General features: G+C 41.7%; 1 protein-coding gene across 1 annotated transcript in view; it reads left to right on the forward strand.

Moving 5' to 3' along the window:
• The window catches only part of LOC142741472 (coiled-coil domain-containing protein 63-like), a 28,823-nt gene continuing 11,953 nt past the window's right edge, over window positions 1–16,870 (forward strand). The window contains exons 1-7 of the mRNA XM_075850843.1: window positions 1–201; window positions 3,812–4,001; window positions 7,067–7,171; window positions 12,539–12,720; window positions 14,072–14,256; window positions 14,912–15,135; window positions 15,644–15,718. Of these exons, the coding sequence (XP_075706958.1) occupies window positions 35–201; window positions 3,812–4,001; window positions 7,067–7,171; window positions 12,539–12,720; window positions 14,072–14,256; window positions 14,912–15,135; window positions 15,644–15,718 (1,128 nt within the window). The 5' untranslated portion in view covers window positions 1–34. The remainder of the gene's footprint in view (window positions 202–3,811; window positions 4,002–7,066; window positions 7,172–12,538; window positions 12,721–14,071; window positions 14,257–14,911; window positions 15,136–15,643; window positions 15,719–16,870) is intronic.

A 16,870-nucleotide genomic window follows, 5' to 3' on the forward strand; every position in this document is an offset into this window, starting at 1 on the left:
TAACTGCTGTATTTGATGTCTCCAGCATTACAAAATGCCAACTGAGAGAAAGCTTGATTGGCACTTACCAAGTATTGGTACAAATGAAGATCCTGCACCTACTAAAAAGGATTTGAAAAAATTACAACAGCAGTGTAAAGTGGCCGAAGAGATGAAAATGTCCTCCAGAAAACAGTCGGAACATCTTATTCTGAGTCAACAGTAAGTATTAGTATTTATAGCTTGCATTTCCCACACGAGATACGTACTGTACAACAATCCTGTACACAAACGTCTCGGAAACAATGCTATATTCTGAAGAGACCTGGAGCCAAGCAGGGAGGAAAGCCTCTCTGTGCAACGTACTGGTGGTCCTATACATTTATATGGACAGTGGAGGGGGGCATGTACAGAAATTACAGGACGTAGAATGCTGCGCATACCGGTCTACCGATGTCTCTGTCAATAGGGGCGGGCTTGAGTCCTGCTATTACTTAAAGGGCAGGCCTGTGGCTGATTACCTCTCAGAACGGCCACATCTTGCCTGGGCAACAATCCTGTCCATTTGTAAAATTATTGGTTGTTTACTATTTTGGAATTGACCAAGACTGTTTTTTTTACTTGCTAGTTCACATTTGCGTTGGAGGCTCTGTCAGGGCTATTATTTCTGGTAAAACAATGGACACCCCAGCGGAAACCGAACGGAAACCATTAATGTCATGGTGGTGTCCATGGTGCAATGGAACCGGCACTTCTGGTTCCCTTGTTCTGTTCCTCTGACGGAGCAGGACAACGGAATGACCAGTGCAGGTGTGAACATAGCCTTATTGTGTTCTATGACCTCTGCCCTTCCTGACCTCACATTTGTACAACCACACTTCTGTTTATTAATTCTGGTATCTCAATTCGGAAATATCATCAGCGGTTGTTTTTGGAGACCAATCTGGGGAAGTGACCTGGCGAATCTCTGCACAAAGTCCATAATTGAAATTTATATTAAAAATATTAATTGTGATATTACAGCTTAAAATTTAACGTAATACATTTTCTGACATATAGTCTGAAATATAATTTTTTTATATCATATAGACCCTATAGTTACTCCCTTGGAGTCCAGGCACTAAATTCGTGCAACTCCAACATCACTTGCACTAATATCATCTTCTGACATGTCTATATGAAATGCTAAAAAAAAATTACAAAAAATGTAAGGAGGAATCCTCCAGCTCACCATTTAGCAGGATTTGACTGCAGACAGCGCCAGGATCGCCACGACGGCACGCGACATTGAGACAGGAAAGAAAGAGAAGCGATGATCCAGCGCATTAACTTTAAAATTAAACATATGTTTCAATTTTATTCAAAATCTAAAAGCAGAAGATAGCTTCCAGGTACAGGCAACATCCCTGATTACTTCCCTGTACCTGGAAGCTATCTTCTGCTTTTAGATTTTGAATAAAATTTAAACATATGTTTCATTTTAAAGTTAATGCGCTGGATCATCGCTTCTCTTTCTTTCCTAAAAAAAAGTTAGGCTGAATTCTCCCATTAACAATATTGGTTACATATACCAGGTAACATTTTTAAAGTGTAGCTAAACGTTCGACAAACTTCTGACATGTCATAGTGACATGTCAGATGTTTGGATTGGTGGGGGTCCGAGCACTGAGAGCCCCACCAATCGCTAGAATGAAGCAGCTGAAGTGCTCGTGTGAGCACTCAGCTGCTTCGTGTCTGTTCGGCTTTTTACGGAAATAAATGTATCGGTGTACGGACTCAATACAAAGTCTATGAGCGCGTACACCGATACATCGGCTTTCCGGAAAAAGCCGAGCAGAAACGAAGTGGCTAAGTGCTCACATGAGTGCTTCAGCTGCTTCGTTCTAGCGATTGGTTGGAGGTCTCAGTGCTCGGACTTCCACCAATCCAAACTTATGACATGTCACTATGACATGTCAGAAGTTTGTCGAACGTTTAGCTACACTTTAAATCTTCTGGCCTTCTGGGGACCTCCAACTCTTGAGCTGAATTTCGCAATGTGGATTAGTCAACGGCTCATACCGCAACCCACAAATGCAGTACATTATTATTGGAATCCTGTGTGAGATATCTGAACTTATAGCATTGCTTCCTGAGAAAATTACATTTCCCAGTGGTTTCTCTACTATCTGACGGCTAGTTAATAGTCTGCTGTCAGATACATAGGGCAACTGCAGAAAATTTGAAATTCACGAGGGAGAGATACGTTTTCAGTATTATCTTATTTGATTTCATTTGGCATTGTTACCTAGCAAGTATGCTTAAAACAGACCAAAGTTCACTTCAATAGGAGAAAAGGCTGCAATACCCGTGAATCCGCCGCTAAATGCGTGTCGACGATCCACAGTGAACAAGGGCTGCGGCCCTTTCAAAACGGCTTATCGACGGGGGTCCTGGGAGTCGTCCTGAGGATAGGTCATCAAGTTTTATTGGCTGGAAAACCCCTTCAACTTTTGTTCATGTTATCACTCCCACTTCCTTATCAATTAGAGAACATACTTTTTCCCTGATTAAAACACATAGGGGTTCTTTTTTTCCAGGAAAGGAGTGAGAAGATGAGCACATGCTCATCTACAGTAATCAACCCTGTGAGCCTAATTAGACTGTTTATTCACTCTACAATCCGAACATTGCACCAAGCACTCGCACTATACACAAACATCAATAATGTTTGTACATCTTACACTATCCCTATTCTGTATGCACCTGTACCTGAAAGCTTCTTTAGCGTTACTTATTACACTCTTCCACAAGTAATTTCACTAAAATAAAATCTGTATTACTGCAGATTAGGGATTTGGGATTATTGATCAGGGTTAGGCTAGATTCACAATACGAAGTGCAAACTCAGACGTAAAAACCGGATGTATTTCACATCCGAGTTGCACCTGTGCGGGAACCATTTTCACGGATCCCTCATAGACTTGAGTCTATTGAGGGATCCGTGAAAACGGAAGAAAATAGGACATGTCCTATTTTACCAAGGACCCTGCGCACGTTCTGTCAAAACAACGGCCCTGTGAACGGCCCCATGGAAATACATGCGTCCAGGGGACAGCCGTTGTTTAAACAGCCTTCACACGGACGTATACTACGGTTGAGTGACTAAGCCCTTAGGCTGTGTTCACACATTGCAGTCAATTGGTGTTCTAGGCAGTGATTTTAGCAAAAACATGGCAAAATGGAGCAATTTTTCCACAATCGTGTGAACATAGCCTTAGAGTTTGTATTAGGGTAATGGAAAAAACAATATAATCCCCAATTTAATTGGCATGCAAAAATTAGTCCGTGCATCTCTGTGGTTTTGGCGTTAAGAGTTAAAGAGCACTTGTCACCTCTCCAGACATGTCTGTTTTAGTAAACAATTGAATTTCCCATAAAATAACCATTCCGAAGCATCTCTTCTTAAAACTCTACGTTGTGCTGTTCTTTTGTTATTCCTCCTATTAATGTATGAATAAATTACAACTGGGTGTTACCAGTTAGGGGTGAGTTTCTACACAGACTGACAATATCCAATGACAGAGTGAGACTGTGAAGGGCAACACCCCTTTGACAAGGGGAATAGTAACAGCCAGTTGTCAATTAATACATTTCTAGTAGGAATAACAGAGGAATGGCACAACAGAGTAATAGGGAAATGTGTTCCAGAATTGTTATTTTATTGGAAAGTATTTACTAAAATTGACATGTCGAGAGAGGTGACAGGTCCTCTAAGTTCAACTGCACTCATTCTTCTCATACTGTATTAAAATAACATCATGATATATAACAAAACATTGTATCATTATAGGAAAGAAATAACTTTGCTGAAGGAACAACAGAAAGAGCTGAATCTTACAATATTCTTCAATGGATCTCAAAAAAATATCCTGAATGACAAAAAAAATGCTAAGAAACTTTCTGAACTGACAGAAGCCCAGGAGAAATATAACCATCTTATACAAGAACAAAAGAACCTGATAAGGGATCTGGAGATTAAGGTATACTGATGTGTGTTGCCTTAAAATGAATGTCTCCACCTTTTAACACTATGTTGGCAAACAGCAATGCATTTAGGGGAGAATACCTCCATAATAGGGAATAAAAACGTAAATTACATAAGTATTTACTATCAACAGTCATAAATAAAGGGAAGCAGAAAAAAAAAGGAAGGCAAGAGGTTACAAAACCATATTATAATATAAGGTACACGAATGCAATTAGCAAACAAGAAAGGCAAACTCTTAGGCCTCATGCACACGACCGTAAAAACTCCCGTTATTACGGGTCGTAATTACGACCCATAATAAAGGGCTCATAGACTTCTATTGGCGACGGGTGCCTTCCCGTTTTCTCACGGGAAGGTGCCTGTGCCGTTGAAAAAGATAGAACATGTCCTATTTCAGGCCGTAATAACGGCACGGACAGCCCATAGAAGTCTATGGAGCTCCCGTAATGACGGGTGACTACATGTGTGCACCCGTCATTACGGCAGCGTTGCTAGGCGACGTCAGTAAATAGTCACTGTCCAGGGTGCTGAAAGAGTTAACTGATCGGCAGTAACTCTTTCAGCACCCTGGACAGTGACTACCGATCAGAATATAGAGCAACCTGTAAAAAAATAAAATAAAAGACGTTCATACTTACCGACAACTTCCTGCTTCCTCCAGTCCGGTCTCCCGGCCGTTGCCTTGGTGACGCGTCCCTCTCGACATCCGGCCCGACATCCCTGGATGACGTTTCTGCGCATGTGACTGCTGCAGCCAATCACAGGTCAATCACAGGCTGCAGCGGTCACATGGACTGCCGCGTCATCCAGGGAGGTCGGGCTGGATGTGAAGAGAGGGACGCGTCACCAAGGCAACGGCCGGGTAAGTATGAATTTCTTTAACTTTTATTACAGAAAGGGCTGTCCCTTCTCTCTATCCTGCACGGATAGAGAGAAGGGGCTGCCGATTAGTGCAGTGCTATTTTGCAGCCAAAAACGTGCCCGTAAATACGGGTGGAATACGGGTGACACCGGACCCATATTTACGGGCACGGGTCCGTAAATACTGGTGCAAAACGGGTCGAATACATGTGACACCGGACCCATATTTACGCCAGTAGGTGGCGATACAAATATCGTGTGCATGAGGCCTTACTTTTGGCTTCTCATAGCATTTCAAATAGAACATTCAATTGGAATATAAAAAGTTGTGTATATTGTGGACAGTAGAACATATATAACCTAAGGGGCCTGTACAGCATTTCAAAATGCGAAAGGTCATAATAATGTAGAGATTTAAGACAATTGTACCAAGCTACCAATCGGCGGTAGTAAGGATGGACAATAGACTACAGTGCCCTAATACCATCCTCACCTTCCCACCTATATAAGTGTGATCAATGAGAGGCCCAGGAGTATCGTTTTGGATCATGTAGAGCCCCCCCATTCAGGCACTATGGATGTTGGAATAACTGCCACATCAATCTAGCACTACAGCTATGCTAGATGAGAGATGAAAGCATAGAATTCGGTTTATGGAAGGTTCGTTGGCCTATATACAAGTAATTTGAGGAGCACATAGACAATTTTGGGGAAACTGATCATTTGGACCAGAATAATGCGGGCTATTACAGAGAGGAGTAATTGTTCATAGCCTCTAACCTTCGCCTGGACGAACTGTAGTAATGGGAGGATTGTTAAAGTGTAGCTAAACGCTTGACAAACTTCTGACATGTCATAGAGACATGTCAGAAGTTTGGATTGGTGGGGGTCCGAGCACTGAGACCCCCACCAATCTCTAGAACGAAGCAGCTGAAGTGCTCGTGTGAGCTGCTACATGTCTGTTAGTTTTTTTTCCGGAAAGCCGATGTATCGGTGTACGGGCTCTTAGACTTTCTATTGAGTCCGTACACCGATACATTTATTTCCGGAAATAGCCGAACAGACCCGAAGCAGCTGAGCGTTCACACAAGTGCTTCAGCTGCTTCGTTCTAGCGATTGGTGGGGGTCTCAGTTCTCCGACCCCCACCAATCCAAACTTCTGACAACTTGTTGGTGACAACATTTGCAGCCTCCCTCTTTTACGGATGCACTATGAACCGTATTTGCGGATACCGTTACGTATATACGGATGACTACATATCCGTATTTGCAGTTAGATGAAAATACGGTGGTGTACATGGGGCCTAAGTCCCCATTCACACAACCGTAAAAAGTGTCCGTGCCGTAGAAAATGTACATAAAATTATGGAACATGTCCGTTCTTTTGCATTTTATTGGCCATGCTCCCATACTAAGGCCCTATGCTCACGACCATATAAAATCTCCGTTTGGTTCTATAGGGCACGGACACCTTTCCGTATCGATACGGATAGGTGTCCGAGCTGTAGAACCGTGCCAGGAATTATGGAGCATGTCCTACTTTTCGTATTTTTCAGGATGTGCTCCTATACTTTGTATGGGAGCACAGCCAGAAAATGCGGCCGGCTGTGCCCACAATCGCGGGCCGTGATTACCGGCACGGCTGTGTGCATGAGTCCTTAGGCTCCATGCACACGACCGTATTTTCATCTATCCCAAAATACTGTCCGTAAATACGGTTTGTATTGCATCCGTATTCCATCTGCATATATGATCTGTAAAAAAGATGGAGGATGCAAATGATGTCATCAGCATGTTCTTCCGTAAATACGGATGGTTTACGGATGCACATCCGTAGCCGTCCGTATTTAAGGAAGCGCCCATAGGCTTCTATGGGAGAGTCCGTGCTGTAATGACGGACAAGAATAGGACAGGTTCTATAATTTTTTCAGCAGGGACACCCATCAGTAAAAATACTGGAAGGTGTCCGTGGCCAATATAAATGAATGGGTCCGTAATTACGGATGAAAAATACGGTCGTGTGCATGGGGCCTAAGGCCCCATGCACTTGACCATAAAACCGCGGACCTGTTGCGAGCTGTGATTACGGGCACGGCCGTGTGCGTGGGGCCTAAGAATGTGTTTTTTTCAGTATTTTGTTTTTTTAAATAAATGAGAAAACGTACATGCGTTATTTATTTTTTATTTTTAATACAGATAAAAGAAAAAGAGGAAGAGATTATAAAACAGAAAAGGGCAATGTGCAAAACTAAAACCTTAGGACGAAGCAAAATTGCTCAGCTGGAGAATCAACTACACCATGTATGTATCCCACACAAGATAAGAAAATGTGGTCTTCTGCGAGTGTTTCTCATGTTCTCACACTGTACTCACTTCAGAGTTGTCTATTACACCACAGCCAACATCCTGTCTCACCAAAGGATCTCTGGCACTCTCTATCACTCCTATCATATGCTGTTTTATGTATATTAGATATATGAACCTCCAGGTATATCATTTGATATGCTATAAAAGTCTGTTTGGTGGGGTCTAGCCACTGGGACCCCCACCCAGAAGCGAGGCTAGGTTCTCCAGCACCCGGAGTAAAGATTCATTTTGGCGCCCCCCCCAATCTCTTTCCCGACATCTCTTTCCCCCTCCCCACGTTTGTTTTCTCTACCAATCAATGACGTGTCATTTCTTTTACACATTTTTTTTTCGTAACTCGAGCATAAAAACATTTGTATATTTTACAAGCAATATAGTTCTATACACAACACCAGAACAAAGCTCATTACATATATACAGCACCAGAACCAAGCTCAGTACATAAATACAGCTACAGAACCAAGCTCAGTACATATATATATATAGTACCAGAACCAAGCTCAGTACATTTATACAACACCAGCACAAATACAGCTCAATTTAGTGCAACCCCTGCCGTATAGGTTTGCACTAAATTGTTTCCAGCTCCCAGCATGGCCTGAACAATGGTAAGGATATGCTGGGAGATGCTGTTTCACAAAAAAAAAAATCATATCATAATCATATCACCCATCATCTCGCTGCAGATCATACAGTGACTACAGTACTGATTAGAGGCAGAATAAACATTTACATTAAGTGACTCACCGGTGACGTCTCAGATTCTAGTTCTTTTCTTCTCCCTCCGGTCCAGACCTCTATGATGACTTCTCCTGATCACAGCCCATTTCTGCAGTTTGCCGCTCAGATGTCTTCAGCTTCTCACTTTTCAAACATTTCTACACCTATAAACAAAGATAAAGTTCTCATTATACCACACACTATGCCCCTAAATATAATAGCGCCATACACTGCACCTCTAATTATAATAGCACCATACACTGTGTTCCACACACACCGTACCCCCTGTAGATAGTGCCTGCCATAGAGCCCCCTGTAGATAATGCCCGCCATATAGCCCACCCTTGTACATAGTGTCCCACATATAGCTCCCCCTATAGTGCTCCACAGATAGCCCACCCCTATATATATAGCCCCTCTGTAGATATAGCCCACAAGTGAATATAGTGCTCTGCATATAGCCCACCCCTGCATATGGTGCTCCACAGATAGCCCACCCCTGTATATAGCCCCATGTGGATATAGCCCACCCCTGTATATAGTGCTCCATATATAGCCCACCCCTGTATATAGTGCTCCACAGACAGCCCACCCCATTTATAGCCCCCCTGTAGATATAGCCCACCCCTATATATAGTGCTCCACATATAGCCCACCCCAGTATATAGCCCCCCTGTAGATAGAGCCTCCCGTAGATAAAGACCCCCATAGATAAAGCACCCCCCCCCCCCGTGTAGCTAAAGCCAACTCCGTAGATAATGCCACACACTTTTTTATTACAATAAAAAAAAAAAAATGTGCAAACTCACCTTAATCCCGTTCCCACGCTGTACGGCGGCAATTGAGACCTGCTGTCTTCTGCGCAGGTCTCCTGGGGTTGAAAGAAGCGTCTATGAAATTCGCTGATTGGCTGGGCAGAATGACTTTCCCTGTCAATCAGTGCCTTTCAACGACACAGGTACAATTATAGTGCAGGAGGGGGTGGCGCCGTCGCCCCCCTCTAAGTTGCGCCCCCCTAGATACACCTCTGCGGGCCCCACCAGTCCTGAGAACAGAGGATGCCTGGCTTTCAGTGGAAAGTAGGTCACACATGCGTGTTCACTCGATATGGAAACAGTTAAGTCAGAGTTATTGGCTGTTTATTTATATTCAGTAGACTATACTAGAGAGTGACTGCCCCAGTGTCAAAATATTCAACAGGAACAGAGGACCATGATGCCGATCACACATTTATGACCTATCAAGTAGATGTGCCTTGCATGTCAGCTATGGTTATAACCAGGGGCGGACATACCATTGGTGCAACCTGTGCAGCTGCACAGGGGCCCAGTGGGTAAGGGGGCCCACTGTAACCTTACATAACCTTCGTCTGTCTATTAAATTGCATGTAAATACCTGAGCTAATGAAGTTTATAGCTAACAATTACTCAGATTTTAAGTGAAACATAAGAGGGTAATTTATGATGAGATATTAAAGAGTAAGGGGCCCATATACTCTACTTCCACAGGGGCCCTCAGCTGTCTGTGTTCGCCACTGGTTATAACATCTTTACCATCCACTCCTTTTAGGGCCCTTTAGACCTTTTTACCCATTATATATTCTGTCCTTTTGTAAATTGGCTATAGATGTATATGCCCTCAATAAAACAAATTAGGTGTTCTCATTTTTTTATTTTTTTTTGCAATGATAATGCTTGTCTGGAAACAGCATTTATTTATACTTTAATAGTAATAAATTAAACATACACAATACACGGCAATGTCCAGATCAATGTTAACTATTGATGTAAACAACCACCAACATCTTAGAGAATTATAGTACTGCAAACCAGAGGTGGAAGGCTGTGGCAGGTCAAACACGAGAATAATACCACGAAGCCTTAGGGTAATGAATAAGAGTCTTTTTACTAGATCGGAGCAGCGTATGCACAGTTACAAGGGAAAACAGCTCTCCTCTTAGGCCCCATTCACACGACCGTATTTTTTCCCTCCCATAAACACTGGCCGTAAATACGGGTACTTTGTCACACGTTTTTAACCCATATTTAACCCGTATTTACGGACCCGTAAAAAAGGGGGCTAGAAATGATGTCACAATCATGTCCAAACCCCTTAAAAAGGTCACATGATCACTCAGACACCATTTTCTCTGCTTCTCTTTATTCAAAAATTGAAATCCCCTGATGTCACCTAGCAACCCTCCTGTAATTACGGGCGCACACACGTAGCCATCTGTAATTACGGGAGCCCCATAGACTTCTTATTAGAATTACGGCCTGAAATAGGACATGTTCTAGATTTTTCTACGGCCAGGGCACCTTTCCATACGCAAACAGGAAGGTACGCGTGGCCAATAGAAGTCTATGGGCCCGTAATTACGGCCCGTAATTACGGCCCGTAATTACGTGCGTGTGCATGGGCCTTACACGTGAAGAGGCACAGGCTTAACAAAACAGCTACTTGCATCATAAAGATGGCAGCACACTCACAGCCCTCGTTCAGAAAAAGATTGACTCCTCCACGATACAGGGGCATATCATTACACCAGTAAGACCCTTCTTGATCACAATTCTGTGGAGATTGTAAGCACTCTCCACCCAGCTGACCACTTCAGGTGCGGAAGGCTCTTGGCGCGCTTTACCCGCTATCCAATGCTGCCACTGACTGCGATCAAATTCTTCCAAAACGTCACTTGGCCTGCAGAGATTTATGTCCTCTCTGGAGTACAGCTATCAATGCTACTGTACTTTTAGCATGATCATATCGTCAACTGTGGCCCATCCTAATGATTTTGTTTGGCATGAGGCCCTCCTATATATCTTAAGCACTACCCTCAGCCTGAGGCATGCAGCGAGGTAATGGTGTGGGCGTCCTCCCACTGTTATGAGACAGCATACCCTAAATCAAAATGGTGTCCAGGAAGATTCTCCTGCCACCCAAAAAATAATGTGGGTGAGCCGCCACTTGCCATTGCTTAACAATAAAGAACATAGATATGCAAATCAAACATATTTATACACAAAATTACAGCTTCTCTAGACCTGTAAAAGAAACTGATTGCACAGATATTAAAATAAAACAACAGAACATATAGCATGCAATGGGAGGGAAATGGACCCCAACAAAATATACGCTGGGAGGGAGGACTCCCCTCCCACTCCTTACAGTGACATAATATCAAATGGCCTCCCCAAATGAGAAGAACAAACAAGACTAACATTCATACCATACACTCACATACAGTAGAAGCTTCCTGGGTGTCTAATCTTTAGACATATCAGTTGCCGTTTGTGTATAAAGCAAAGGACCTCACAGATTCACGAAGGTGTCGGGGTTTTCCTTGCGGTGTATTCCTGTTTATTCAGAAGCCTCATTAATTAAATGCACCCACTGTAGCACTGTACCATCATGGGGTGCTTGAAGGGTTTTCAAGTGAGCAAAATTACTTTCCTATAAAACATCAATGAGCTCTAGGAGGTTACAAGTATAATCCACTAGACACTAAACAGGGAGAACTCTAGTCTTTTTGTATATAAACCAATATGCCACAGACCAAAAAACTCATATAGAGGAACATTACCTATAATTTGGTAGAGGGTACTTGAGGGCATATCAGAATGTGTTCCTCTGTATGTGCATTCTGTGGAGTTTAACAGTTCTTTGGTAAATTCTGTAATGCCATTTAACCTGAATCACTTTGTCCTTGGTACTGATCACACAGATCCAGAATGTGGAACATAGTTATACCCCTTCATGGTCCTCCAAAGTTGAAATATCTTCTCTTCATTTATTGAAAGTGTTTTCCATGTAGGAATACTTCCATAGATTGCTCAGTTTAGTCACAGTTTTAATATGTACACACTCCAGGGTTCTAGTCTGCATGGCAAAGTTTGTGTAACACAATTGGGTAAAGTCTCTCTAGAGCTCAAACTCAGCCAGGGAGGGCACGAAGCTCTAAGAACTTTAGAATTCTCCCCAGAGAGATGTACGGCGATCAGAAACCAGACTCCACACCCCGAACAGTCCCCATAGATGCTTCCAAAAACCTCTGGAGCTTCTATCATTGGCCTTAAAGCCTATTCACAGGATAGGTGATAAATATCTGATTGGTGGGGGTCCAATCACTGGGACCCCCACCGATGACGAGAATAGGTTTACCTTGCCGCCAGTGTGAGCCCCATATGAATGGAGGATAGGTGATAAATATTGATTATGTTAAAACCCCCTTAATTCACCATGCTGTATAAGATTACCATTACGTAGTGTAGATACAATGAACCATTTTTGCCATGGAAAATCTTTTATGGTGTGTGAAATCTCATGTATTTTTATTGCCTCAAATGCATTTTTCTCAGACGGTAGTAAACACCACAATTGTAGTGCTTGTTATTAACCCTGAACATTTTTGGAACAGGAGCAATCTGTTTTCTGTCTAATCGGGCAGCTTACCATTGGTCGGAACATATTGTTTTTAATACAATATGCACAACAATTAGCTTTCGAAATCTTATAATTATTAATATCATTAACAATAATTGTAACAGACAATAAGAATTATGTGATATATTTTAACAAACGCAGGTCACTCAAAAATATAATATGATGAAAACAGAAAATGACAAACAAAAGGAGCGCATTAACCATCTGCACTTCAAGAAAACAACATATCTGAAACTTTTTGATAAAATGCAGCGGAAAATGAACCGTCAGATGGCCTCCATAGAGAAGATACAAGAGCAGGTCATGTCTGCTCATGAAGAAAAGTAAGTGGTCTCTATCACAGTACATCTCCCTATAGTCAATGGATTATCTGAGGTCTTTTTATAACGCAAATCACATATTGTGTGAATATGTATAGTCTTTTGTCATATTGTTACCTAACTTTTAGAGAATTTACTTTCTTGTTCTTGAATTTATTTGACTATTTTGTATGTATATCTTTTATTCATGTAGCACCAGAATACTATGCACCGATTTACAGAGATAGCATTCAATGCATACTTACCATAATCACAGCCTATATGGCTTTTATGAGGTCCCAGAGGAAGGTTTGTCGCATTGCAATGGTGTCGTGAAAACCTGTAAGGGACTACGCTGTCCACAGCCACTGCAATGTTTGCAAACAAGAGAGTAGGGCATTGGCCCAAGGGTCATATAAAGGGGCAGGCACAAACAAGCACCAGGGCCTTCTGTTTGACTTTACCAGGCACCATAAGGGGTGGCGACATTATAATTCTTTACAATGGGCCCCTGTCTCCTCTATAAACATCTTATTCCATTACTTCATATCAGCTCATGTTGCCATGGACATGTTTTACGCCTCGAATTACGCCTGAAAAAACGGCTCCATTACGCCTACAAACATCTGCCCATTGATTTCAATGGGTTTTACAATGTTCTGTTCTCACAAGGTGGAATTTTACGCGTCGCTGTCAAAAGATGGCGCGTAAAAAGAAGCCTGTGTCAAAGAAGTGCATGTCATTTCTTGGGACGTTTTTGGAGCCGTTTTTCATTGACTCCATTGAAAAACAGCTCCAATAACGTCTGTAAAATACGCCGCAAAAAACGCGAGTTGTTAAAAAAGTCTGAAAATCAGGAGCTGTTTTCAGCTGAAAACAGCGCCCTAATTTCAGACGTATTTTGCTACTGCGTGTGAACATACCCTTACATGTTATGGTCCATTTAATGAAAAACAAATTACCTGATGAAGTGAATTTTAATCAATGGATCTCTAGTTCTTAAAGAGTACTTTAAGGCTGGGTTCACACGTTGTATTTTTGTTGCGTTTTTTAACTGTTCAGAAGAAAAACGCATCTAAAAACGCATGCATTACGGTAAAAACGAATGCGTTTTTTAATTACCCATTCATTTTACAAAGTGTTTCAGCGGTAATCTGATTTTAAGTTTACTAGTCATAGGCCTACTGCTGAAACGCTTTGTAAATCGCATGGGTAATTAAAAAACGGATGTGTTTTATTTAGATGCGTTTTTCTCCCCAACAGTTAAAAAACGCAACATGTGAACCCAGCCTGATAATCACAACATTTTTTACTTATAATGATCAGAATGTGTCCAGACTATGATCCCAATACCTGCTATGTTATAATTTGATAGAAACGAGATCCAGGCAGAAACTCTGTCCCTCAAAGACAGAGCAGACAAAGAGATAAAAAAATATGATACAAAGATCGAAGAACTTTCTAGATATGTTGACCATCTGAACAAACAAAAACAATTCATGGAAGCAAAATTGTTTGATCGTTCTGCAAAGGCGAGGAAGCTAAGACAAAAGAGACAAGGTAGCGTTCTGAAATATTTCATCATATATTTGATTATCTTGTAGAAAATCCTTTAGCTGATCAAAGATCACTTCTGCTTTCAAAAATGTTCTAAGGACCCTGGCAGCCAAATAGTAGATTGTGATCTACCAGTAGACTCCAGAACGGAGATCTCCATGTCAGGTCTGGAACTGTTCTCTTGCTGGCTAGAAAGTGATAAAGCTGCCTACTCATAGATCTGTATTTCAGTGTCCCTGTCACCACCATTTTCTAGTGAAAGACCCATTGGAGAATCATATAGGGACTAATGTCTTGACTAGTGCTATTAGTTTGCATGGATCTCACACAATCTGACAGCTAATATACACTCTAGCGCAGACCAAGGCTGAGGAGAGGAACATCACGTTCATGTATGGCGGTAGTGCAATAACTAATTCATTGTGGCTGCTATCACTGATGTTGGGGCACAGGGGCATCTCAAAAAGTAGCATGAAAAAATATTGCTGCCCTGTCCTCCCTGTGCCACATTTTCCTGTCTCTGGTCCTCTTGTAGATGATGTAACACCGGCTCCGCAAAAAGGAGATCCCATACTGTTGTAAAAATAACTTTTTCTATGTCAATGCTGATATATTTCTAGTTGTTAGTTCACTGATATACCGTATATCTTTATTGTAGAAAAAAGACTTGAAAAATTCAAAAAGTACAACCAGGATATCATTGACAACTACAACACCATCTGTGAAGAACTAGGAAATCTATTCGGACAACAGAATGTTGACCTTGCCAAGATGGCAAAACAATATATGTTTAATGACATAAAAAATGATTCACTTTTCACATACGTCAACGAACTGAATAATGAAGTGGAAATGGTTAAACAAGAAATCAAAGCCATTGAGGTGAGAGTTGTCTGACCAATCTCGTTACTTGAAGGAACACTATAATGTGTTTTTGTTTTTAGCAAAATAAATCTATGGAGAAGGGGGATCTATAGAGGAGTAAGTTATAGACCATGTGTCTAGTGTGTCAGTCTGTTAGTTGAATGTCACAAAGTTGGCAGAGGGTACGACCTATGTGGATCAGATTAATGTGTGTGAAGGCTGAGGTTGATCGGTATCTGAAAATACTGAATTTGCCAACACGTTCTATTGCACTTTTTGTACTGGATATCCAAGCCCTCGCTTCCTATTACCCTAAATTATGTCTCTAACAAATCTGTATACTTTGATACTTGATTATAAACTGTCATGAAGCCCCAACCAGCTCTGCTCCATATTTGTTTGCTGATTCTAGCTCTGACCTTATTGTTCGCTTCATAAGCGCCTCCTCTTACCCTTGTGTGGACATCTATAACATGTTCCTGATCAGTGTTGATGACATAACTAATGGTGCTTACTCTTTTACTAGGATGAAATCCTTCATTTGGAATCCCGTAACAAAAATATGTTGAATGAGCAACTCCTCAGCCGTAAGCAGTTAGAGGTAAGAAATTATTATTGTGGAGCCCCTTCATTCTCAGGAACGGTTAGCCTCCTAAAGGTCAGACCCCCACCGATCACTTTATAAGATGGGAATACCCTTTATAATTTCATTAAACATTTGGAAATGATGAAATTGGTCACACTTGAATTATTGTACTTAAAGTCTTTCTAGTTATTAGACAAATTCACACTTAATATTTTAGTGCATTCCGGTTGCTACAGCAATTAAAGGTATTATCTGCTTTTGACAATGCTTTTGTTCTTAAAATATTCGCCCTACAATCAGCTGGTGTCCAGCTTTTGGGACCCAAAATGGTTCACTGTTATTTGTGGGAGGATCTGGAAGCAAGCGTTCAGTTTACCTAAAGCACCTCCTATGGGGAATGAAGAATGACATGATGCCCATTGAAATCAATTCATTGTCCATGTAGTAATGTATGTACATTCTGGGTCTCCCAGAGCAAAAAAACATTTTCTGTTTGGCTAATAGATAATGATCCTGAATGTGTCACCCCCTCATTTAGCTCAGTCACAGGATTTCTAGGAGACCTTTTTTAAAAAAAAAATAAAACTCAGCATGCCCTATCTTCAAGAGAACCTTTAGTCTGCCCATACATGTACAGCTGAGTGCAGCATATAATGGACAGTGCTTCACAAACCGTCTCACTTGAAATTATTTTTCTAACTTCCTCTGTTATTTCCATATCGGTGCTGTTATATTTGGCGCCAGATATGTAAATAACCCCCTGATCTGTCAATGGGGCGTGTAAATGGCAAGTGGGCGTGTTACTACCGCTGTGACACTGTCCAATCAGCTACGGACAGTGTCACAGCTGCTTGTGCTGTGTGATCTCTCTCACGAGATCACAGTGTTTCCTTCACTGTCTGACGAGAGCTGAAGAGTGAGAGCGTGCGCGCACAGCTCCGACAGCGCTGCCGACGATGCTCCCGCCGCCACGGAACAGAAGAAGTAGAATTCACATAAAGAGTTTTTATTAACATGCAGTAATGTTTTTCTTTTACTTGGTAGCGGTGCAGACAACAACAACAACAACATGTGAATAAGGCCTTATGATGTTATAAAAGGAAATGATTTGTGACTGATTTAATGATGACTCATCATATCCTTACTCCTTCCGTAAAACTCTTACAG

The sequence above is a fragment of the Rhinoderma darwinii genome, chromosome 2, assembly GCF_050947455.1.
Source record: "Rhinoderma darwinii isolate aRhiDar2 chromosome 2, aRhiDar2.hap1, whole genome shotgun sequence".
Classification (NCBI taxonomy): Eukaryota; Metazoa; Chordata; class Amphibia; order Anura; family Rhinodermatidae; genus Rhinoderma; species Rhinoderma darwinii.